The following is a 27943-nucleotide window of genomic DNA, read 5'->3' on the forward strand; positions in this document are numbered from 1 at the left end:
ATTCTGATGCAACTTTAGTTTTTAAAGAAATCTTTTTTAATTGTATTAGCCATGTAAGCAACTAAGACTTGAAACTACTGTATTTTCTTATTTATTGAACACTCGGCTTACAAATTTTCAGCACCGAGTAATGACGATATTATACTCTTTATAATGAAACTAAGCCTCGGAACTAAAACCACTTTCTTTATCACATACTTCGCGTCTCGGGGAACAAGTGTTTGACACGGAAAGTAACTGACTGCGTTCGCTGGCATTTGATTGACAGACGTCACCCATCGTTTGTCTTTTCTCACAGTTTTGAAGTTCGAACTTTTCGTCAGAGTAAGGTAAATGCGACGTATGTTGAGGAGTCACAGGTTTGGAGTGACTCACTTTAAATGTTTTGCAGTTATTATATTCTATCATTTCCTCTTCATCCTCGTATGCAGAATCTCTGTTACTGTTCTTCAACATCAAATACCCCTCATGATGTGACGATAAACTTCGCCTCTTGCATGGAGATCCTTCAAATCCCTTTTTGGCGAAGGATAAGTCTACTAAACTGTTAGATTTATAAGATGGAAACTTTTGTTCCATGTCCTGCGAATTGCTCCATATGTAATTCAAATGTGAAGATTTTCTCCATTCATTTATATGTGAAGTTTTATCAGTGCTGCTTGTCGTCGGTAGAAGAAGAGTTCCTTTGTTTTCGGGCATTTGAACATTGGGTGCAGATCGTCCATGCTGTTTTATCAATAAAGAAGTCAAACCAAGTGAATCATTTTTCACCTTGCGTTTCTTAAAATGATCCATAAAAGAACGTTTTGGCATATCGGTAACTTGCCTAAGCAGTGTTTCATCATTATCCTCTTCCGACGACACGTCCTCATCCGCGGCACTCCTTATCTGAGTCGCACGAGTGTGCAGCCGTTTTGGATGGGATTTGCTGTTCGAATCTATTTGACACTTTTCACTTTCTTTCGTATGAACTTGCAACATCTGGTCACTCTGGTCATTTAGATGAATGACGATAGCTGTATCCTGACCAGTACCGCCAACTGACGAAGTTACAACATTTGGATTGACAAGCTCGGGTAATCTCGTTTCTTTTTGATGATTATTCTCAGCAATACTAAATCTCATTTCACCCACTTTACATTTTTCGTTGTTTTCGAACAAGCCACTGTTAGTTTCCTGTTGCTGACCAGTTCCCACTCCAACGCTGCCACCAGATACTGAATTCGTAATACTGCTACGTTTTTCTGTTTGGAATGGACTCTGAAACTGAGATTGTCTCCAAGACGAACCAAAGGATACTCTTCGGCTATTAAGATTTGAAAAACTGCGAGTCAAAGAAGATTCTTCAATTCTTCTACACAATTTCACGCAATCCCTTTTAAACTGTTTTGTGAAAATGGCATAAAGAAATGGATTTGCACAGCTGTTTAAAGGTAGAACAAAGATAGTCAGCACTTTTGCCTCATTCAGACCGATTAGATTCTTTCCGAAGGCGGCAGTTATAGAGAAGAAAATAATTGGAGCCCAGCACAGAAAATCTGTGAATACGAGGATAGCCATTCGTTTAGCAATACGAAAATCTTTGGAATTCCATGCGTTGGATCCCATGATGGAACAATACATCTTAATATAACAAATCACAATGATGATGAAAGACACAGCGTTGAAAAACATCAGAAAACACACATACGCTGCAAAATTTAAAAAAAATCTTAACAGTATTAGATTAAGTATTAGACGTAAATATCATTTAAAAGGAAAAGACGAGCATAAAGATTTAGTGGACAAAACATAATTTTTTGGAGTATAATAGGAAAATAACAGTTTACAGAATGATAAGTGTGACAATTAAATCAGAGCAATAGGACCCATGAAAAAACGTTAATATCGAAATTGAATTTTACCAGGAAAGATAACTACAACAAAATACACGTGAGCAATATAATATGAATTTGTTTTGCAATGCTTATGTCCTGTTTTCACATTACCTAAGGAAGCTTTATCTGATGTTTCAAATGGAAGGCATATGGCAAATTTCCTATAGTCACTGATTCCAAAAAAAGGCAAACTGGCATTGGTAATCGAGAAAATCCACCCAACCGTCATTATTATTCCTAGAAAGCAATCCACACTTTTTCTTATGAAAAAACTAGTATTTCATAAAAGAAGAAACATATGTAATTTAGGGGGAGAAGTATGCATACACATATACAAAAAAAAAAAAAACAACCAAAAAACATATATATTTTTTTAATTCTTAAAGTAATACGACAACGTTTATGAAACTCACAAAACTTGAAAGCGATTTCATGAGACATTGGACTACATATACAATGAATGAAATAAAACTACCAGTATCAGAAAATAAAGAAAAATACCTGCTTGTTTGAGCCGTATTCGTTTGTTCAGCTGCATTGCATTAGAAATGGCATAGAATCTCTCCACAGTGATCACAGTTAGAGTGAAGACACTCAGCATGCTTGAGACTATACCCAGGAAACCAGCAGTAAGACAACCGCCACACCGCTGCCATTTTATAGCGTAAAACTGAAATTCATCTGAATAGAAAAGATCATTTTAACAACATTGCAAAGTTTTTTTCTTTCAAGAGCGTTATAAAGTGTGCTTTTTGTATGAAAATTAACTCAATTGTATTGGAGAAATGTCATACCAAGTGTCGACGCATCAAGAATGGCCAATATTCCAAGATAAGCTCCCATCATGAAGTCTGCGCAGGCTAAATTACAAATAAGAAATCTCGGGACATCCATGGACATCTTAGACCTGGCCGTAATTGAGACAAATAGAACTATTCCATTTCCCAAAACAGCTAAGAGGAAAACAATCCACACCCCACAACGGAGGGACCACCATCCAAAGAGGTCATCACAGGGCAGGAAGGGACCTGAAATTGTACATGAAAAACTTGTTAATGATATAGGTTACTAGCAAAAAATAATCTTGCAGTTCACAATGCGATTATATTATCTTCTTACTGAGATTTGTTATGCTTTATCTTCTTATTCAGAAAAAAAACCCTGTTTCTATTTAAAAGACTACGTATGTAGAAATATTTTTTGTTGTTTGGTATATAACTTTGGGGGATGGATATAAGTAGCAGGTCCCCCCCCCCTTACACCAGGATAAAAACTTAAATGAATATAAAAAGTCTCCATTACAATTCCTCTTTTCCAGTGTACATTAAATAAAAGGGGACCCGTTGAGATGATCGCTTTCTCATTGATGTCTCATGTTTTCATCATTTGCTTTAACACTTTAAGTACTTGGAATTAACTTTCATTATGTAGCACTTAGGGTATACTTAGTCTAGTAGACAGGCACTTGAGTATTTTTGAAATGTATTATTTTTTGCATTTTAATGTATTAGGAATATCAAATTATTTCTTTTTGACGTCTCCAAGATTTACACACTTTTCCTTATCTGCACAATACGCAAGGTTTAATGTTCAAGCTAATTGTTCTTTGTTGGTCAAGTTTTGAAAACATATAGCAGTAGGAAGTCAATGTGTAGCGTAGCTTTAAAACAGGATAAAATACATATACACGTATCTGTGGCCTTATTCATTTTTAATTGAAGAATAACTTTTATATACATGGATTGTTTTCCCTCACCTGGTACAGGTGTGCACTTGATTGGGGGGTGAACTCGTGCCATGGAATCTGTCGGAATGGCCTCCAGGGAGGGAATCTTATTGTCCCCGTCAAATGTGGGGAATTGTATGTCGTAATCCTCAAAATAGTTAGGGAAGTTCAGGGTGTGATTTTCTTTAAAGAATTAAAGAATTTTGTTATGCATTTTGTATTCCAACATTTATTTGCAGCTGATAATTATTATGGATTTATTGACCAAAAAAATTAAATACATTGTACAAGATCGTACGGAAGCCCATTGAGGTCAGTTCAGAGAAAAAAAATGTTGCGTTTAATCGCAATGTTTATTGCATTTAAACGCAAAAGATTGCGTTTAATCGCAATGTATATTGCGTTAAATCGCAATGTATATTGCGTTTTAACGCAATATACATTGCGATTAATCGCAAAAGATTGTGATTAAACGCAATCTTTTGCGATTAAACGAAATAATTTTGCGATTAAACACAATGTTTTTTGCGTTTATACGCAATAATTTTTGCGTTTAAACGCAATAATATTGCGATTAAACGCAATACTTTTGCGATTAAATGCAATATATTTTGCGTTTAAACGAAATTATCTTTCTGTTTAAAGGCAACCATTTGTATCAAACCTTAGAGAGTGCAATGAACCCACGCTTACAGATATCTTTTATTTCTTTCTGCTCGGCAGTTTGAAGTGAAAGTTGCGGGTTCTTCGGATGAGACCTTAAAACCGAGGTCCCGTTTAACGGCAGTCATTGGCACGATAAAGATCTCTCACTGCTCAATGGCCCTGAGTGCCGAGTAAAGGTCAAAATTGAAGCCCTTCATTATATGTAGTGACGTATGAGTGAAAAAATCTCGAATGGGACGTAAAACAGCATACAATCAATCAATCCTTTTTACTTAATGGTAATATGTAGCAATAAAACCTTATCACCTGCATATGAGGTTTATGTCTCTCAGTTGACTCGATACGCAAGAGCATGCTCTACGTATGAGCAATTTCTAAAACGAGGCAAGCTATTGACAAACAAGTTAACGAAACAAGGATATCAGCAGTCTCGTTTGAAGTCATCTTTTTCCCAAATTTTTCGGCCGATACAACCTATCATTGAGTCAAATGCTGACTGATGTTTTTTATACTAATTTTTGGGCCATTATATATACATTGAACTGACTACGGATTTTTCCGGTTTTTGTTTCCCGATCATGACAAGGAGCACACGGTGGGTGTGACCGGTCGGCAGGGGATGCTCACTCCTCCATGGCACCTGATTCCACCTCTAAATTTTGAGGTCCGTGTTTGATCTGCTCCAAATTTGCATCGTTTCATTCGACTTTCGAAATTGAATACTGTTCGTTATCTTCATATTTCGTTTATGGAATAAGATTCCTCCGAGCAAACGCTGTCTGAAAGGAAAACCCACTGATGTGAATTTATAGAGGAGAAGAAAAATGTCGGGTTGTAAAAACAAAGGTAACCTAAGAACGAGACATATCTTAAACTTGTTAGATCTCTATATTCTTAATAAAGATTTGGTCAGTTGCTTACAATCACAAATTACTTTTTCTATTTTGTTATTTTTTCTACTTTGAAACAACTTCTAGAATGGATCCTCTGAATAAAAGACTAAAAAGAAAAAATGGTTAAAAAAAACTATCCCCCACGTTGCGGTCACAAAGTTTAAGCCATGTATAAAGGGGTACAGGAAACGACTGATGAAATGTTGGAATTACGTACAATATGATGAAGTATTTAGACTTAAATGAATATTCACAACCTTTTCTATGGTTGCATACAGTAAGCACAAGAACATAGGTGATGGAATCATATGAGATCAAAATCAAATGAAAACAGATTGATCGATGTGTACTACCAAATTGACAAGTGCTATTAATACCACTGAAACGTTCTTAATTAGTTGTGATACGTAAGCAATTGACCAAAGGCTTCAGTGTTGGGTTCTAATATATTAAAGACATTCTGGTTGTTAGGATGCTGTCGTTTTACTACAATTTTCAAAAACTGGAAAATTTTGCAAAAATTTGAAGTATCGGATCCTAGCAATGATAAGCTTTGGCTTATTGATGTCTGATTTTGAAACTACAGTATCATTGTGTTTAAATGCAAAATGAATCCTTGAAAGGAAGGATTATTGCGTTTAAACGCAAAGATTATTGCGATTAAACGCAAAATTATTGCGTTTAAACGCAATAGATTGTTAAAAATGTTAATTTAGAATGGTTTAGTGTATAGTTTTCCCCCAAAGAATATACTGGTATTACCGAGAGAGAAAAATGTCTGGTGGTCCCACAAACTGTGATCTGTTTTATTTGGAGTATGCAACCAAATCACTTCTTCGTCTACTGTAACCTTTGATCCACCCTTGAAATCAAACTACATCAACTTGATATGAACATCTGTCATTAAGATCAATGAACATTTCATGATATGAATTACCTCATTAATATTATGATATTTTTAAATTAATACGTTTGTTGAAGTTTTTAATTTAGTTTTCATCAACGACAATTATGTTTTTGTACATCTATATGATTTAAATACATTTGAAGCAATAATGCAATATTTTTTTTTATTCCTATTTGATAAATACGGCTCCTCCATTATAAAGCCAAAACTTATCTTTAATTCTATTATTATATTAATATATAATGATTTTAATTATATTTTTCTATTATTCCAATACAAATATGAATACAAAATAACATTTAGGTTTAGATGAATTACAAGGTTATGCAATACGTCCTCTTGAGTGTTTGCACTACTGATACTCTTTTCAAATTTTCCCCACCATCACAATCCCTAAACTCTACTTGCCCCACCTTTAAACCCCTTCTTTATCAAATACTCATTTAGAGTATGACCACCTTTGGATCTCGCTTCACCTGTCACTTACATCGGCCTTTCTGGCGTTGATGAAGCTACAGCAGTGATAGGCATAAGATAAAACAAGGTTCTGAATGTTAGGGAGGTTCTCAGGATCGATGCGTTCCTGCAAGTTTGTGTTGTGAAACGTCTTCAGAAATTTAAGACGGTTCAAACCCTCTGTAGGAAGTCTTGAAAAGGTGTTCTCTGCTAGGTTTCTGGAATATTTTAAGATTATTACTTTTTTGTCACACATTATGCCCATTTGAAACATTCTTTGGTTCCATTTTGAAGTTTAAAATTATTAAAATTGTTTTTTGAAAACATGTTAGATCCCTAAACACCATCGTTCTGGAGACAAGATTTTTTTCAACTTTTTTAAGAAGTTGAAAAATATGGAAGTACATATAAACAAATACTTACAAATCAATAAGAGATTCTAGAGGCTTGAAAGCACGTGGTTCTATCCCTGTTATCCGATTGGACTGTAAATCTCTGGAAACAGAAAGTAATGAGATTCACTTTCAGATTCAGCTACGTGTAGTACACTTTGATTTAAGAGAGTAAACCAAATCATCCTGTAGACTGGGCAACATCTTTATTTAGTCAAGAATTAAACCCATGAAATAAACAAAAAAGAAACCATCTCAGAAATAAACTAGTACCATATACAAAATAATTTGAACTGAAGAATAGTATATTTGTTATTATACTTCCATCGAATCTGAAAGACCCAGCCGTCAAGAACAGACACCACGACCTATAGCGTACTATTATTATTTAGCAACAATACCCTACTTGACATCGGGTGATATAAAAAATTCACATTTATGAAATATATGCGTGTACGGTTCATCATATTCAATCGAATCTTTTGCTTGATGTTTTTAGTTTAACATTCAAAATATGATTAAATAAATATTGCATGCAGTTGAGGGTAACATTACAAATTTTCACCCCTTGAAAAACATTGTCAACTGAGGAGCAGACGAGGTCATAGCCTAGTTGTTCTTTTTTCCAAAAAAAAAAATCTAATTCTCAAGAACAACAATTGGAAGTATCGTGTTATTTCCTTAATGAAAGAAAAAGTTGGGACCAGTGATGTAAAGAGATATTGGTCTTCTTAGAAATATTCTTCCACTACAATAAATAGTCCCCCGTAAATCTTGTTTCTTTACAATTTTGAGAGTAGTTTATGAATTGAATTTCGCATTATTTGAATTCTTTAATTCAATTATGTCCTAAAAATTGAACTGTAATTAATAATTTTGAAATTAGAGGTTCTGACCAAACTTTTCCCAAAAGCTGACGAGTGACATACCTTAACCAAGGATACTATTTGCATAGTTTGGTTGAAAGTAGTCCAGTGGTTCTAGAAAAGAATTGTAAAAATGTAAAAAAGTGAATAATAAGAGTCAGACGAACAGACGGATAGACAGCGGACAAATCTCGATCAGACAAGCTGGCTTTAGTATTTGCCTTACGCGAGTTAAACATCGCTGCAATTTTAAGTAGATACAAAGATGGGAAAATTGGGTGCTGAAATTTCACTTAAAGTCAGTGTTAATTGTTAATTTAGGGTTCTAATATAAATATAAATGCTCCTCAATTCCTAGTAAAAGCAATGAAAATACAAATCGGGACAATTCTTTCTATTAGTATAATCAGGCACTCGGCAGGTTATGGCGTGATAACGATTAATCACCAATCATCCATTCAGCTATTGGGTAAAATGTAAAAAGTTTCTGCTTACAAGTACTCTAGTTTCCTCAGGCCTTTGAATGCACTGTTTCCAATATAGGGTATGAAGTTATGAGATAATGTCAGGTCTTGTAAACGAGTGGCGTTCACAAATGGACTTCCTTCCAGAGATGTTATCTTATTGCTGCCGAGGTTTCTTTAAAGAGAAAATGTATTCAGGTTTCAGACCATTTGCTCAATAAAAATCTTATTAGTTTTGGGGGAAAAGGTTGTTAATTATTTCAAGGCAAAATTAGGGATGTAGCAACACTCAGTAAATGGCTGAAAAATGACTCACAATTGCTTAAGATTGTAACAGTTTTCTAAGTTTGGAATCCTAGATAATTTATTGGAATGCAAATCTCTGAAATAGAAAATTACCGAGGAAATACGATAATCATAAAATAGTATTCAGAATTCTGAAAATTCTAACATCACTTCATGTCACGATTTAGTTTTTGCAATACTACAGTTCTTAAAAAAATAATTCAAAATACGATCACATGCTTAAAATGTTGATAATTATGAACTACTGTATTACAGCGTGAAAAGATCTGGAAGTGTGCGGCAAAGGTCTGCTGGTACTTCAGAAATACTAGCTCTGTCCAGTCTTAGAAGCTGTAGACTCATACAGCCTGTGACGTTAGGGAAATGTTCCAGGTCGCGGGCTTCCGATATTGTTCTAAAAGATAAAATGATTTATTGTAGAGGCAACACTTAATTAGCGAGGCAGTAATGACGTTATTTGTGTTTCTGTTTTCGATTGCAATGATAATAGTCATTCTTTTTTGTGCTTTTACCAGTGGTGTTGATTTATTAGCATTTTGGAAATAATTTATCTTTTCTGTAACAAATATTCCTCAGTACTTCCGAAGCTTTTTTCTAACTTCTGTACAAATAATCGATGGTATTACAGAAATACACGAAAAATTACATTTTATGAATATGTGGTCGGTCTTATTCGTCGTAATAACACAAAATGAATCTTTCATTTTCAGAGTTAAAAAAAATTACCTAAAATGTTTTTGTAAATCTAATTCATACCATGCATGGATATTTTGCATAGAAAGATAATATACGATTGTATTTAGCAAATAAAGATTATATATTAATAGAAATAGTTTTTCTGATATTGATAGCTTGCTAACATAATACTAGCCTGTTTGCAATTTTGCATGAACATCTCATGAACAATATTCAGTACCGATGTATTTTTTTTTATTGACGAGACAATGCTTATATACATGTAATTTATAACACTTGTTACCCTAATTGAGGCATAATGTTTTGCATGTATGTTCTCGTAAAACTTATCATGATAGTCATGGTTAATTGATAATTTTTTAACACAACTCCTATATGAACAATTCGTACAATTCCCTCAAATAATGAAGTCCCTGGAAAGTGTTGCGGCCGAAGGATGATATAGGATTGCCGCGGAGTTTAATGTCTCTTAGGTTTTTATTCAGCTGAAACACGTGACTTGGTATAAACTGGATTCGATTATTCTCAAGATTTCTGAAAAATAAAGAGGATAGTCTTACCATATTCAGAGTATAACACGATGCATGCACGGCTCAACAGTAATTACCTGTCTATATAGAATTAGCTTTATGCTAACATCAATTACAATTATTAGACAGTTCGTCACATTCATTTCATCTAGTGGATTAAATTTTCGTGATATGAGCTACTTCGATCTAAAGATCGGTAATCATGTTTACAATTTATAACAAGAAAGTCACTCACAGGTCCATGAGGTCGGGGAGGGTCATGATTCCCGCGGGGACGTGCGTCAGTCGATTCCGTTGTAATTCTCTGTTCAAATAAAAGACGTATGTAGTAAGTATTAATGATGAAGTGCATTTCAGACGTAAGTCATTATAAAACTCACTAAAATATCAAATGTTCTTTATCCCAGATTAAGATACCTACAAACTAGTGAGTACATTAAGTCCCTCAAAAGCATGGTCACGAATCAAAGATATCCTATTGTCATGGAGAGCCCTGTGATATATAAACAAAAAGATGTTAGTTTCAGTAGTTTAAGGAATGTTGAGACTTACAACCAAACCGTATATCAAAACGAAATGACTTTTGCTTTTCCATCATAAACTTTCATAACCTATGTAGTAATATTCCGCTATCACCCGCATTTGATATTTATGTCTCCCAGCTAATTAAATACTCAAAAGCATGCTCTTTGTATGATCAATTTTCAAACCGAGGCTGGCTACTGACAAATAAGATGATGTTGATGATGTTACAAAACGTATGACTTTTCTTCACGCTATACAACCATTCCTCACGATAAATTAATAACTAGGCTTTTTGATTTCACAGAAATTGCTTCTTCAATAAAAATTGAACTACGAGATTTTCATATCTTGTGATTGGTCATTTACAAAATGACTCTGATTCTACACGTAAGTACTCTGAGGTTGATATAAAAAAGATGCTAGAGTTCTTATTGACATCATTTAAGTAGTTTTTGGAGACCAGGTCCTCCAACAGTTTGTTTGGAATTTCGATGGGCACTAATTGTGCTCCTTTATTAGGCGACCTGCTTTATATTCGTATAAAGCAGAACTTATTCAAGAACTTTTACATGAGAAGAAGAAAACATCTGCTGTAACCTCAACATTTAGGTATATCGACGAGGTTTTATCAATTAACAGTAGATACTTCCATTCATATGTCTACTCGATATATCCCAGTGAACTCGAAATAAAAAAACCCCAATGAGTCTGCCACATCTGTTTTATATCTGGATGTTTAATTGACTAAATACGATAAGGGTTAACTCACAAGCAAACTATATCAAAACGAAATGAGTTCAGCTTTTCTTCAGCTTTCCTTATCTATGAAACAATATTCCACTACCTCCTGCATTTAGTGTTTATGTCTCCCAACAAATTCGATACTCAAAAGCATGCTCTGAGTATGATCAATTTTTAAACCGAGTCTGGCTACTGACAAATAAAATGATGATGATGTTACACGGATTTCACACACACACACACACACACACACACCCCTTAACTCAGTATTTCTTAAATTCTATGGTCAATATAATGACCTTGTTACAGTGTAGCAAATACAACTTATCACTGGGTCGTGTTTTGAATGACTTTGTTATACCTTTGATTCATATTAAATTTGAACAGAGATTACTCCGTCTATCTGATCAATACATAGGGCTCACGGCGGTTGTGATATATTAAGGGATGCTTACTCCTCTTAGGTACCCGATTCTACCACTGGAATTTCCAGGAGTCCGTATTTGATGCCCTCTTCACAAATTTGTATCGTCTGTAGGTTATTTGAGATCGATCACTGTTCGTTATCTTCATTTATTCACTTAATTTTTCGTCATTCTGAACTGTGAGGTTCGCAACGCATTAAAAGGTCAAGACCAAAAAAGTATTGAGGAAATAATCGCTAGTGGTAGCTTTTATTCAAATGGCATTAAGTTTTGAAAAATTGAAACATGTCTTTAAAAAAATTGAGTTCTTGGCAACGGTCTTTTTTGTAAATGAAAGGTTAGCACTACTTTGTACCATCCAGTGTTAACCTAAATAAAAGCTAGAAATTATACATTTCAGATGAAACATAAGCAATGTATTGTTGTCAAAAAGTAGACTTTAAACATTTTTTTCCTTTGGTTTTAATGTTATCAGCCTTTCCATGAAAATCCATGATGAATTGGAAAAAGCTGCCAAGACTCGTCACTTTAATGTTGATAGTGCAAGAATGGCAGACAGGAGACTCAGCATCTAGTATCATTGGTATTTTTTCTTTCTTCAAACTAATGATATGACATTTAACAGATAATGTTTTGTCTTTTTATGACGAAGGCAGATAACAACCATTTGATAATTAGCAACAGATAAACCCTCAAATATCGGGTTCGGTTTCATTTAGTTTCGATTTATAAAATAATCGATCATTTGCAACATTGCGAACAACGTACGTTGATTAATGACAAATGCTTTCTATCCATTATTGCATTCACCATATCACGAATTGACAAATGACACTATAATTTAAATTTTCTCCTCCTCTACTTTTATGTCATCTAGTTCACTACCTGTAGACACTAGAAGCACTAAAAATATCATTGATATATATATTCGTATATTCATTTTTAGTTTAGACAAAATCAGGATAAATAATGTGCAGAGTACGAAATCAACAGTAAAAAGGTTAATATCAGTGGATTAACAAACATTATTGAACGCCGAGGATCCGCTTAACAATACAGAATTGTAGTTTTTCTCACTATGTGGGATTCAAATTGCGCCGTTGCTTCAAGGAATTAGGTTTTCATCGCGACATGAGTGATTGATATCATTAAAGGATCGGTTGTAAAATTAGTTCTTATCTAGAAATTGTTTCACTTTCACACTCTCTGTCTGTGATTTCTAAGTATCATACTGAAAACAGAAAAGCCAACAAAAAAATATACATACATACATATACATACATACATACATACATACATATATATATATATATATATATATATATATATATATATATATATATATATATATATATATATATATATATATATATATATATATGAGAAAATAAGAACATTTTATTCCAAGGATATTTATTTGAAATACATTACTGATATTCCCATATTTAACTTTATCATCAAAAGTACATGTTGGCTTTTTTTATTTATCTATTTTTTTTTTTATCACTTTTTATTTTTTTATTTTTGTTGTGGCTTATAGTTCAACAGCCAATATGACATAAGACAAACTCATATTAAGCAGCTATCTCAGTTTGAGAGAAAATACCCGCGGCATGAATGATGAAAAAAAATGTAAACACTGTGTATATGCCGAAACCCATTAATAAAATCTTCAATGAACATAACTTGATAAACAATTATCAGATACTATTAGTTGTCATTAGATAGCTTATATACAACTTGCTATCGCCCATCTCGGTGAGAAAATTCTAACTTGTGGAATGTTAAACTGATATTACCAGTAGGATTTGCTAGAGCAAACTTTCTGGAGGAATCTTTTAAAATAATACCATAATCATTTTGATAACGTAATTAAGATATCATGATTTTTATCCACTGACATACTTTCTAGACAGAAAAATATGTCGAATTTAAATGATTATTTTGGATTTGATACAAAAAGATTAAAGAATCATTCAAATCAAATCAAATGATAATTACTTACAATGACCCTAGGTTAGTGTTGTTAGAAAATGCAAAGTCTTCAATTTGCTGAATTTTGTTGACAGACAAATCTCTGAAATAGAAATAAAATACTGTGAAGTTTAAATTAGTTATCGTACTATTGTGTTAATTAAAGATGATACTATGATTTAAATATAAATTTTAACATGCGTATGATTCAATGTATTTCATTCAAAATTTAGGTCAAATTATTAACAAACTCTTTTTTTATTTTCACTAATAAAAGCTGTCATGTTTTAGAGAATGAATTTTCTTGACTACTGTATAGTTTTTGTGAGGGTGACATTTTTGTGGTTTGAGGAGACATTATTGGTTGGAGGTGATTTGATTTCGTGGTTGGGGAAGTGTGTCTGAAATTTTACATTTCGTGTTGGACATGAAAGCTTCAGTTTATTTAAAACTCGAAAACAACAAAAATTAACCCATCCCCCCCCCCCCCCCCGAAAATCAGTGATTTAACAGTGTTCCTTCTTCTACCTAGTAGACTTTAGACAATGAATTATCCTGTCATAAATCGAGAAGCCATTCCTGTTATTGTCACTTCAATCCTTTGTTCACAACAATTCAGATTCTACGCAGAATTTGTTTTTGTTTTTGTTGAGGATTTGAATCATATGAGAGAGAGAGAGATACAAGTAGAGAGATATATTTTTTATTTATTAAGCTAAAAGAAAAAAAAAGAAATTAGATCCTGACTTCTATGACTGTCTACATACATTCTACTACCTTTTTGCATTTCCTTTTAACGTGCATATAACTAGACTACAGCGTTTTCCCAACATATTATTGCTATTATTCATGGATTGAAACATCATCAATTGGAATTTTATCCCATTAATGCCAATGTTCGTGTATTCTACTCTCTACCATGTATGATGTTTTACACGATTTTTCTCCATTGTGTTGTATTTAAATGAAGGATACCATCTTCAATTTAAGGCATTTAAACCCAAGATATTTACCATAATCTGCATGCATAGCATATCAAACCAACGGAAGAAGGAAATGTTTAAGCACCGCCTTAATAGTAAGTTATTGTTCTCTAAAAAGCAAAAATGCGACTTCATATTAGCTAGCATTATATCGTCTCCACTCTCTGCAACGAAATTAAAAAAAAATCCCTCTTCTATCTGTATAGGAAATGACGTCAAACTTACAGCGCTTGAAGTCTTTCTAGTCTGGCCAGAGCTTCCTGTGGAATCTCCGTGAGATTATTGGCGTCCAATCGTAGAAACAATAACCCAAATAGACCGTCAAAAGCGCTACTAGATATGGCTGTGATCTTATTGGCATCCAAAAACCTTGATAAAATAAATATTATAAATCTTAAAAACATTCGATTTTTAAAGCATTCCCTTACACCATACATATTATATGAACATTAACAGTGTATTTTTACTGTACACAAATTTATGCTCTTGTTGTCACCTTTAGAAAAGAATAGAGTTCTCTTGTTCTTTCTCTCAAACCGCACTTTTTCAATTTCTACATTATAATAAACACCTTGCTCATCTTTTATTTTTTAATTAAAACACTTTGCACTTTGAAGAATTCTTTACAACCTGTTATCGTGAATATTTTGTTAAAAAATAACCATAATTACCTATAAGCTTCAATTATCAGTTGTTTGCAAAAATAATGTTTTGTGTCTGTGTTTATTTGAACTATTTTTTTTTCAATTAAGGGTGTTATCAAGCTGTAGGATTTCCTTCTAAATTCTGAATTTCATTCCATTCAAAATATCCATCATGTATACATATGTTTTCACTATATATATAAGTTATGTCAGTGTAAAGAATAAAATGTAGTGTAAGAAAGAAGAAAACGAACATTTTCAAATTTTTATTTAAAAAATACAAATTATGAGAGCAAATATACTGAAAGGAAAAAGAAACGTAGGGTAACATAATATGCGAATTTTTTTTACTGCATAACCGAAAATTATGAAAATTGGTCAGAGGGATATCTTGGTTACTGTGCATTAAAATCAGTGTTCAGAATTACTCAACCGTGTAATATATGACGTCACGTAGGGAAAGTGGTAAAAAGCCGAAAACACGTGCATATTGATGACATGTTTTTCAACACATCTCTGGTACCACTTGCTGCACTTAAGTTATACACATCGTTTTTCGGTATTTACAGACGATGTGCATTATTGACGGAAGTTCCATGGGGTCTGGCTATTGCATTGCTTAAGTAAGGACAAAGGCAACAACAGGTTTCTGTGCAGTTTGTTGTGAATTTTTCCACCATAGAACGTCTTATCTTTCGTCAAAGAGGGCCTAGAAAGGTTTTCAACCAACCGTGACGATGACGTTGACGCGTAACAGCGCCACGCCAAGATGGGTCTATTCATCCTGCCACCTGTATAATCACCATCACATTACTCTAAAACTACTGTTATTACAGTTGGCTATGATAGTCGTTACATTCAACCCAAAACTGAAGGAAATCGAATGCGCGATTTTGGTTTGTGAGCTCGTAAATTTACGTTGGTGCTCGTCTCACTCGCGCACGCGGGCGTCGTTTGCCTATTTTTTCCGACATATATATATATATATATATATATATATATATATATATATATATATATATATATATATATATATATATAAAACATATTTCAGTATGTTTACAGTATACGTACAGTTCTGTCAGTGTACAGATCAGTAACATATATGATTAATCTAACTTACAGTTCTGTTAGTCTGTAGAGATGCCGAAAAATAGAACTACGGAGAGACGTTAAATTATTCCCCATAAGGAACCTGTTTAAAAAAAATACAGTAAATAAAAAAAATACATGCATTGAAAAATAATAAGTAGAAAACAATAATTTTCATTCAACCCTCTTTTGATGAGTGAATTTTGTCAATATTCTGTCAATTATATCTTTATAACGTCAGGGAAAAAATCCAAAATCAACATATCATAGTTCAAATCAGCGTCTTCAGGGACAATAAAATCATGTATTTCCATAAATCTTGGCTATCTCAAACAACAGGTCTACAAGACATCTTTATATAAATAAAGTCAAAAATAAAAATGTTATTCAACATTGCATTATCAAACTACTGTTGTCAGCAAATTAAGTGTTCCAGTTCACAAGTAATAAACATCTTACATATAATTGAAATTTTGACTTAGGTATAAGTCTGTGCTTCACTTCAAACTTAACGTAGATGTAACAAATTCGCAAATTTTTTATTCTCTTTACATACACGTTATTGAGTATATATTTCCAACTTACAAGGACTCCAAATTGTGCAAGTAAAAAAATGCTGATTCAGATATTGAGGATATTCCATTTCCGGCCAGTCGTCTGCAAGATAATACGGAAAATTCTATTAATTAAATTCCATTCTGTAATGGTTACCTTGGATATAGAGAAATTGTGGTTTAAATGTATTTAAAATCTATTTTAAAATATATTTACATGTTTTCTGTGAAAGACTTTCTCAGTTCAATTTGACATTTCTGTTAAAATGTTAATTATTTTACTCAAGTTCAATAAGAACAACAGAAATTTTGGGGAAAAAAATATAATTTACGGTCAAATTACAGTTTGTTCGTCTATTTGAATTTATATTCCTTTCATAATATTGCATGATATGCATGAACATTCTTATATATGTCCCATAGCATAAACATAAGTCTCAAATGCAATGAAATAAAGGCATAGCAGCAAAACAAGGCTGTAATCAATTTTGTCAATGTTTTTTCTCCTCAATCTCTTATCTTTGGCGTTATTATGTAAATATAATAGATGGAAACATTTGAATATAAATATCTTTACTTCCTTAAGGAATGTTCATCAGCCCAAATGTCTAGTTTGTGCAAATTACTTCTTTTTGTGGTTGGAGTTTGTACCTTAACATTCTACTATACGAAAATGATGTAATTTAAACAAAAGCTTTTATGACTTTGCTCTGTTAAAATTTATGTAACATTTGCTCGTATTGTTTGTTGACTTGTTGTCCAATTATGAATGTGTTACTTTCTGAATTAAAACCGACCACACGACACTACTTACAGGGCTTTTAGGTGTTTGTATCGTGAAAAGGCATGATCCGGTAGCAATGTCAGATTGTTCATGCTGAGGTCTCTGGAAAATAAAATAAAATCTTATCATTTGGTTAGCATTTTACATTTCACATTTTGTCATGGAGAGGACTTATATCGGTAGTGCCTGCTGTCCAATCCTTTTGTGATTATTCAGAGTAAAATATTGTTTAAATTACACATTTTTTCATATACGATTAAACTGTCGTTTGCTAAAACTTGAAGCCTACAGTTTGGGTACATTTCTCTTTTATTTATTTACCTCAAAACAATAATCACAGCTGACACTCTTGTTTTAACACATTCTTTAACGTTAACAAGAAGGTGGAACGTCTTATCACGCTTACGTGACATTTTAAATACACACCCGCCATTTATTTATTCATTTGTATATTTTTTATTTATTCGTTTTATTATTTATTTATTCATTTATTTTTGCGACGTTCAGACTTCAGGATTGATCTCTAAATCAAAAGTCTGCAGAGAAGACATCTTATAAAATGTTCAATTGTGTGGGTTTACCTTGAACTAAATATAGAGAAACGTGTATAATTTTTTTTTAATCTACATGACAATAAATTAAGCATAATTGAAACCAGGTGAAGTTTCTATTTAAATTCGTAGACGACTCGTAGTCGATAAACTTTTGCAATTTATGTTAGAATATATAATCGTAGTAAAGGTGTAAGCAATGCTAGAAACTACACTAGCTCAAGGTCACACTTCTCATATTTTTTTTCTGTCCTCTCAGCTTTCAATGAGCAAAAAATAAATAAATAAATAAATAAAAATCAGCACCCGATTAAAAACATTGTTATGAAAAGCACATTTTATCTGCAAAATTTTCCTGGGATTGTTTTCTCTGAGTTTAATTGAAATGTGAAGATAACGACAGTAATCTTGCTCAAAAATCCAATGAAGCAATACAAATTGTGAGCAGAACAAAAACGGGGCTCTGAAAACATCAGAGGTGTATGGATCAGGCGTCTTCGAGGAGTAAGCATCCCCTATCGACCGGTCACACCCGCCCTGTGCGTTTGTTATCATCGTGTAAACGGAGAAATCCGTAGTATATATGTATTTAGTATAAAAATAATGACCTAACAATTTGTATGAAGTACGTCAGTCAACGTTCGACCTATCGAAAGATTGTACAATGTACTAGTATTGCTAACAAGGTCATTGTATTGACCATAGAATTTGCAAAATGTTGACTTTGAGATTGTAGATTCTCGATCTTGTATCTATGCTCATTGGACAAATACATGCGCAGGCGCAAATGGACACGTGCAATGGATAAATTGTGACAAAAGATTAAATATTTTATCAGAAACGAAATTCAGAAAGTCCTTGCTTGATGTTTACAATGTAAACGTCATACGTAAATTCTCTTCAGCTACAGATAACTATAATGTGCATCTATGTAACAAATTAAAAAATGAAATTTAGCTGGAAGAATACCTATCAATAGAAAAAAAATAAAACAGCTAATTTCTCAAAATTTACCAATTTTAGAAGATGAAAATTACAGTTAAAAAAACAAAAAACAAAACAAAAACACATGTACATACGGTCTACATGGTAATATCCACACATTTTACAAGTACATTACACATTTAAGGACACTTTTTTTCACTTTTTACAAAAGTGGAATGTTTCTAAATACTAGTACTTGATATGATTAATATAAGGCAATGTTTCATTTAATTGATTCATTTGAGAAAAAAAATTAAAAAGCAACAAACAAACAAAACAAAACAAAGCAACCAACCAACAAACAAACAAACAAAACGCAAAATATTTTTGAATATTATCCTTGCTTTCGCAAATTCGTGTGGCTGTTACTGTCTGATTCCAAGAATTGATCTCTGGTCAGTTGAAACAGAATAAGGATGTCATTTGAAAATATATGTATTTAATCGGACAATCACTATTTATAAGTATTATACATTATTATTTTATGTGCAATAAAAGAAGATGGGTGAACAAGGCGTGCAGAATGCCTATAGCTTCAGATATTAATAAAATCATATTCAATTTGTGAATTAAGTATTTAAAATAAAGTTCTCATTATTGAAATTTATGAAATTATGATTAACAAAACTTTTCTGAGAAAAAAAAATCTCGGAAAAAATTATTCTTTTATTAAAAAAATAAAATGGTATTCGTGGGATTCGAACCCCTATCAATAAAAATCCGGAGTATCATATTGTTTCGAGACTAACTCGCTAACCACTACGCCACGCAGCTCCTGACGAATAGTGGCATTTAAATCATATTTGTGATATGACTCTTGACTTAATGGACTTCAAGTATTTCTCGGAAAGATGCGAATGCTTTGTCATAAAAGTGTACTTTTAAGGTATAGTGGGTCTTTGCTCCATGTTTTTGTAAACCAAAAAATGTATATTTTTATGCAAACTTTTAGGATCAACTTTCAAAAAAATGGAGCGAAGACCCACTCATATCGAAAAATTTTGTTAAAGTGTGAGAAAATGATCCTTTTTGTCCTCTTTAGTGTGTGTATGCTATTTCGTAGGCAAATAATTTCAGTCTTTGTGAGATTTTTGTAAATTGTAGAGATTTAGCATAAAATATACTTTAACGTTAGATGAAATATCAAAGAAAATTTTTATATAATTGAGATTTTATTTTTCACTTCATGTTTGTCGCACTATAGGCACTTCGCCCGCCTTGTTCACCCATCTTCTTTATGTAAATTAGTTTTATTAAGAATATGAAAGGATGAACGAATAAAATTCATATGAATTTTACGTCGTGGTAAAATTTGTAATAATTTTGAATTATTAATGCAAGATTTTCTTTCCTTAGAAAACGTTGTAAAATGTTATTTGCTGTGCCTGATAATTTAGTTTGGTTTGTTAAACGATTGATCATCAGAATTTTAGCACTGGGTATAAATATTTTAAAAGATTTTATAAAACAAAATATTTATCTTTATGTAAATTTTACGACTATGTTAACGAGCGCCGTTTTAACGCAAGAAACCGAGTGGGCGAAATATCATTGCACTGTTTATATGAACAATATTGCTCAATAGTCTAAGAACGTTATGCATGCATAGAGTCGAAGCCATTTATATTTCTACTCTTATTTATGACCTTTTATTATTCATGTCCAAGATAAAACAAAATCAATATCTTTTTTTCGTTTCCATCAAAATATTTAAAAGAAATAGTTTAAAAGGCTATTATCTTGATACTGCAGTGTACATGTGTCTATATACAAACATGTTTGAAACGTGTCATCCTATTGTTTTATTTTTCACTGCATATTTAAACAGAGAGTTTCTCTCACAAATTTCTCGGTTCAGTCAGTCATTCGGACACGTTTTTTCATGATTAGAACTGAAACAGCTTTGAATATAGTAATGTATAATTATTTTGTTTTGTGTGTTTTTTTTGGTTTTTTTTTTGGGGGGGGGGGGGGTTTGGTTTTTTTTTTAGTTTTTTTTAGTTTTTTTTAGTTTTTTTTTTTTTTTTTTTTTTAAAATTTTTTTATCTTTATTAATTTTTCCTTTTATGTATTAAAACCTTTTTAGAATACTGTTATCTCCATATATTTCATTTAAAAAAAAATCAAAATGCTAGACACATATTATTTCAATGACAATAAATTCCTATATTATTACTTATTTTAATATAACCACTTTCCATGAGGTAGTTTCTTATAATTTCTATAACGAATAAAATAAGATAAAGACTTTGACCGGTATTGCTACCACTACTGTAAAATTTCTACTTTAAAGCCCAATGTAAAGGCAAACAAATCATGGATTACTTTCATTGAAATGATTTCTACTGTTAGTTAATATATTGTCTCTGTGTAATTTTCTGTGTTGTTCACATCTAGATAAGACTACATTCAACCTTACAATAAAAACACATCTTATAGTACAAGTAGAGTCCCTTCCCACCACTCCTTACTTGATTAAAATAGAAAAATTTCACAAAAGCTTGTTGGCCCTCCATTAGAATTAAAATTATTTTTTATTAAGGTCTTCTGTCTTCAGCGACATAATTTTTCGTCCAGAGACCTCCATTTTAATGAATGGCCTTCCTTCCTTTACCATTCTTACATGTAACGTGTAAAACCTATAACATCGACTATTTTGTAAGAAGTTTTCCTCAGTTTAAAAATTAATGGTACACAGAACATGCTCTTGCCTACCAATCAATTGGGAGATACACTATAAACACCATATGCAGGTGTTAGTGGAATATTTCTACAAAATAGGGAACGTTGACGATGAAAAAAAAATGAATTCATTCCGTTTGGCATATAGTCTAGTTAGCTGGTTATTAACGCCAATAATCAGTAAAATATCCATATATGAAATAGATTTGACAGACTGTTGTGTCTTTTATTTCGAATTCATTGGGATATATCTAGTTGACATATGGATGAAAATAATTTATTAATTGATGAAACATTTTCGATATATAAAAAAAAACAAACAAAAACAAAAATAAAAATAAAAATTTTGACGATAACAAATACTGTTCTACGTCTCGTTGACACGCATAGTCTTCATACTTATGAATGAAAAGGATGGAAATCAGGGGATCAGATTTTGGAGATCAGATCTTCCAACAATCTGTTGGAATTCCCATGGGTACCAATTGCGCCCCCTTATTAGCAGACCTATTTTTGTATGCAGAATTTATTCAAAAACTTCTACGAGAAGAAGAAAACACTTGCTGTGGCCTTCAACTCGACATTTAGATATATCGACTACGTATTATCAATTAACAATAGTTACTTTCATTCATATGTCGACTCGATATATCCCAGTGAGCTTGAAATAAAAGATAACACAGATTCTGACACATCTGTTTCATATTTAGATATTTTACTAGAAAAAGACGTTAATGGTAACCTAACAACCAAGCTTTATGATAAACGTGATGACTTCAACTTTTCAAAAGTCAACTTCCCTTACTTATGTAGCATTATACCCTTATCACTTGCATATGGGGTTTATGTCTCTCAGTTGATTCGATACGCAAGAGCATGCTCTACGTATGAACAATTTCTAAAACGAGGCAAGCTATTGACAAACAAGTTGACGAAACAAGGATATCAACAGTCTCGTTTGAAATCTTTTCGGTCGATACAATGACCTTGTCAGCACATACAACCTATCATTGAGTCAAATGCTGACTGATGTTTTTCATAATAATTTTTAGGCCATTATTTATACATTGAACTGACTACGGATTTTTCCGGTTTTTGTTTCCCGATCATGACAAGGACCACACGGCGGGTGTGACCGGTCAGCAGGGGATGCTCACTCCTCCATGGCACCTGATCCCACCTCTAACTTTTGAGGTCCGTGTTTGCTCTGCTCCAAATTTGTATCGTTTCATTGGACTTTCGAGATTGAATATTGTTCGTTATCTTCATATTTCATGGAATTACAAAATATAGTGTTATCAAAATTAACAACCAAACTACCTTAATTCAATATATATAGAGAGAGAGAGAGAGAGAGAGAGAGAGAGAGAGAGTTGAAATTGCGATCGACAATGCGTGTAAAGAAAGAAATTTACGTTAATCAGAAGTTTTCCTGCATTAGGACAGATAATGCAAAGATCTGCGAAGCAGAAATGTAAAAGTTCAACTGCAGCTAGCTGTTTCTTTGAAATACGTTTTTTTCTTTGAATCGTGTATCAATAATTAATATCACAGACATGAAGTTCTACACTAACTGTGGATTTCAGTGAATCATCTCTGATGAATGCCATATTAGTTCCGTACTAGTTTTTTTCGAATGTTTTTATATGTTTTTCTTTTCTTCTTTTTTTTATTCCCCATATAATACAGTCATGATTAAGTGACATAAAAAAACACACTTGTTCAGGATCCAGCTCTTTTATGCCAGTTCATATCATAGTCTAAATACCAGTTTGGGATTTGAAATCTTAAATATTAAACCTTCTAATAGAATCGTGTCATCGATATTGCGCTTTTATGAACATTTCTACGAACAATGTAACCTTAATAACATTTCTTTCATCCCGGAAATCTACTCTACACACCCGGATATGACGTCATGTGATATGGTGTTATAAAACAATCGTTGACAAATAATAGCAGATGAAATATAAGAGAAACCTATAAATATCTTAAATTAAGGAAATCTTAAAAAGCTTAGCAGTCGTTCACGTAATTCCAGTCTGACTCCCAAGAGCTTTTTTGCAATACAAATCAATAAACATTACAAAATAGCCCAATGTTTTTCATAAGTTCAAATAAGTTCAAACACTGTGAAAATATTAAGCTAACATTTCATTAATCCTCCATTTTAGCAATGAACTTTGTACTACCAGCAAGGATGGAAAGTTTAGTAAATTGTTGCTTGTTTTTAAAAGTATTACATAGATGGTGTACCGTGTTGCGATAGAATACAAAGTAACTAATGAAGACATTTTCTTTTAAATTAATTTAGGAAAGATTTAATTTAATCTGTCCAACTTACTATATCTTTGAGTGGAGAGTATAGTAAATTTTTGCTGGTTTTCAAACGTATTACATAGATGGTGGACCGTAACTGTTGTGATAGAATACAAAGTAACTAAGGAAGAAACTTATACTTAGTAGTTACAGACTGGGGGAGTCAATAATAGTGAGTTGTAAATATGAAGTTACCGATGTTGGAGTGTACAGTTACTGAGACTTTATTGTATATTGCGCATATGACTGATCGTATAGATTTACTGACGATGGGTTGTATAGGTACGGAGGACTGATGGCAAAGTTACAAATCATTGGTTGTAAAGTAACAAGTGGATTATTAGTTGCAGAAGGCGGATTAGTAAGTATAGAGATATTGGATTAAGTTTTCGGTGATGGCACTCTGTATGTTTATTGACTGTGGTGGAATGTACATCTTAAATTCGTGGATTGTGTAGTTAAGAATAGTACACTGTATTGTTCTGGATTTTATCTTGCACTGTTAGTTACTGCATAGTTACTGCAGTTATGTTGTATAGTTTCAGTTATCATGTTGTATAGTTTCATTTGTTGTACAGTTGTTTTAACGTTGTATAGTTACTGTTGTTTTGTTGCATTGTAACTTTTGTTATGTTGTTTAGTTATACTGTGGTTGTGATTTATAGTTACTTTTGTTATCTTGTTTAGTTACGTTTTTTATTTTGTATAGTTACTGTTATTATATTGTATAGTTTATGTTTTTATGTTGTATAGTTACTGTGGTTATGTTGTATAGTTATGTTGATGGACTTTTGTACGGCTTTCATTTTGGTATTTATACACATGAAAGTTGTAAAATATCTACTAATTTGACTTCTACTAAAGTTAGGCTGTCTGGCATTGAAATGCATATTTAACATTGTAATCTCTCGCTTGATTACTGTTGATACGTGTATATTTAAAGTCACAAAGTACTTCTGATCTTCAATGAAAGATATTCCTAAAAGATTCCCGGAATCAAAAAAAAAATTCTTTGTACTTTCATCAGACATTTAGCATGATTTACAAAAAGAGTTTTCTCAGTGTAAAATAGCTGAAAAAGGACAAGTCGTACTTAAACAGTTCAAGCAAAGAGTGTAATCAGTGCGTCGTTTGTCACCATACCCTATTTTTCCGATCACTGTGACTAGATAAAGAGCAATGAAACTAGCGCTATGTCGGTTCTGCTGGATGTAACACGTATTAATGAGCCATGGAATGTTGACATAATCCTCCATCTCGATGGTGAAAATTCACGGTAATCTAAAATTCGCAGTAAGTTCCTTTATATTGATTTTTTATGCACTATATCTTTCTCTATGATCTATACCGTAATGGCTCAATTATTGACAGCTTTTTATTTATTCCTGTTTTATAAAAATAGATGCTGTATCTACAATGATTTTTTTTTCTGTAGGATTTTGATATAACAATGAATTTGGACAAGGCTGCGTAATACTTTTTTTTAATCCTGTAATATGAATTTCAATAAATCAATAAAATAAAATGTATAGTCATTATACTAACAGATCAATACTGTTGGTGTATTTTTTGTTGTTATTGACAGCCAAGCATCAATAAATAAATCGGCATAGTGCATGTCAGAAATATCGACAAGGCCCAATTCAAGAAACATGGCCTATCTATAAGTAAACAGATCTATGATCTTTCATCACAATCAATTACTGGAGGTATTTGGCGCGCAAAAATACGATTCCGATACAATTAAGACGTTAAAACAGACGGGCTTTAATGTGCTCCAGGGGTTAATTGGTGTCCTCCACCGATATTCCTTATAATCTTGATGTAATTATGCACTTTACACTGAATACTGCAATTGTTAGTTATTGTTTACAGTCTTTCTAACTGTGTAATTGACCAAAATTGTGTTTAAGTATTACACTCAGCATTACACTTCAACTGTACACATAGAAATATACTAGTATTCAGTCTGAGAACAGAGGAAATTGTTTAACCATTCATCATAGTAGGTCCGATAAATATGTGCTCAATAGACTTCGTTAACCCCTGCAAGAAATCACAATTGCAAATGGACAAATTAAACTTAATTTTATTATGGAAATGTGCCTCAAATTCTTTTCTCTAGGTTCAAATTTTATTTTAAACATTATTATTAAAAGATTGTATTTTCAAGAAATATAAGACATAACTAAACGTTTGGAATTACATGTTCCTTTAAGGTATTTTTAAAGACAATGATAAAATATTACTTACACTTTTTGTTCCGCATAATATTAATAGATTTTGTCTATCATAGAATGCTTCTATATTCTTCATGATATTCATAAAGTAGTGGAAGTTTTATTATATTTTAGAAATATATCATAATTTTTTTTTTGGTTTGCTAAATGTTGCGTTAACCTTTGAATGCAAGGTTATCACAATAAGCACTGTTTGTGGTTTACGACTATAAGAGACATAAGCAGAGATTCGGCTGAGTATAACTAGACATTGACAACAATAGCAAGGTGATCAACGTATCAACCATCCATACAAATAAAAATAAGTTGTTTAAAAAGAGTGTTCGAGGTTACCCAGAGGATACTTGCTTTTCTGAGAAACCTATTGTTACATTCAGTTCATCGTAAAGGGCTATTGCATATCTGCATACCTTCTACAAATGCTTTGCAAAAAAGAGCTAAAGAAAAGTTAAATCGAGCAGATGTTTAAATGTGTTTTCGTTACTTTAACATTTATGCATTGCACCAGAAGTATCTGTAAACAATTAATAATTCTGTCAGTATCGTTTTAGAACTACAGTATATGTTACTTATACATTTTTTTGTTAATTCTATCAATAATTGCTATTTTTCCAAATAGCGATTTATATAAATGAAATACTTACAGCTTTTTAATATCAGTAGCCATCATATTCGGAATGGTGGTCAAATTCCTTCCGGAGCACTCTACGGTTTCCGGGTAGGAACAAAAGCATTGTGGGGGACAGACCGATTGTGTTTTGACTCCAGACAACAGTACAACAGTTAAAATAATTAGCAACTCAAGGATGCAAAGATGCATGGTGAATCTAGGAGCTACGTTCGTACTATTTCCATGTAGTGGTTTAATCTGGTAAATCTGGGCAGCAAATGGGGACAGACAGGACCACAACAAACGGGAAATCTGGATCTAATCGGGTACAGACAAACATTTACCCAGTATTGCACTCGGCATAGAGATAACACAAACTTTATCTGTGTTTTATCTGCTCCTCAAATACAGAGAACTCGATTTGCAAGTCTTGTGTTGAACATCGGAAAAGATAAAAATTCCCAATACAGAACAGCCGGACATTTTATCTGTTTAGAAGTTGACGAAAACAGGGAGTTTAGAGTAGTTAGGGGTCACAAATAATATCCTACCAGCACCTTGGTGATCTACAAAAGAATAATGGCACAATATGGAACGCCATAGCTGCCTGAAGGTCATTTTCATTTTATATGAGGTGGTATAACCTTTATGTGAAGTTGTTAAGTCATTATATATAGTGGTAAAATCATTATATTCAATGAAAACTTTATTATATGCAGTGGTTTTATCTTTATATACAGAGATAAAATCATTATATACAGTGATAAAATCATTATATTCATTGATGACTTTATTATATGCAGTGGTTTTATCATTATATTCAGTGGCAATGTCATTATATGTAGTGGTTAAATAATGTAATGAAGTGATAGTACCGTTACATTATGCTGTAAAATCATTATATGCAGTGGTTTTTCCATTATATACATTACTGATATCTTTCTGTGATGTGATAAATTCAATATATACAGTACAAACATAATTTGTGTGATAAAGCAATCATTACATTGTATGAAACCCGCTGCATGTGGAGTGCCAAGTTAATTTCATTCAGTG

At 32.5% G+C, this 27943-nt stretch overlaps 1 protein-coding gene across 2 annotated transcripts; it reads right to left on the reverse strand.

Moving 5' to 3' along the window:
• Positions 1–27458, reverse strand: LOC133189960 (leucine-rich repeat-containing G-protein coupled receptor 5-like). Of its 2 annotated transcripts, none has more exons than XM_061325409.1 (20): positions 26922–27458; positions 17532–17603; positions 16749–16820; positions 16195–16266; positions 14653–14796; positions 13476–13547; positions 10201–10272; positions 10015–10083; positions 9640–9783; positions 8807–8947; positions 8564–8629; positions 8279–8422; positions 6949–7020; positions 6557–6743; positions 5925–6024; positions 3634–3786; positions 2672–2905; positions 2379–2558; positions 1989–2114; positions 1–1691 (listed from the first exon to the last, which is right to left on the reverse strand). In XM_061325409.1, exons 1-20 carry the CDS (start codon positions 27095–27097, stop codon positions 160–162), a joined length of 3828 nt encoding a protein of 1275 aa, XP_061181393.1. In that variant the 5' UTR covers positions 27098–27458; the 3' UTR covers positions 1–159. The 2 variants fall into 2 exon arrangements, with proteins under 2 accessions (XP_061181393.1, XP_061181392.1); XM_061325408.1 differs by having other exon boundaries at positions 5925–6036.
• Between the last annotated feature and the right edge of the window lie 485 nt (positions 27459–27943).

Source organism: Saccostrea echinata, unplaced genomic scaffold (genome assembly GCF_033153115.1).
Source record: "Saccostrea echinata isolate AGI-Se365-2 ecotype Australia unplaced genomic scaffold, CSIRO_AGI_Sech_v1 ptg000020l, whole genome shotgun sequence".
NCBI lineage: Eukaryota > Metazoa > Mollusca > Bivalvia > Ostreida > Ostreidae > Saccostrea > Saccostrea echinata.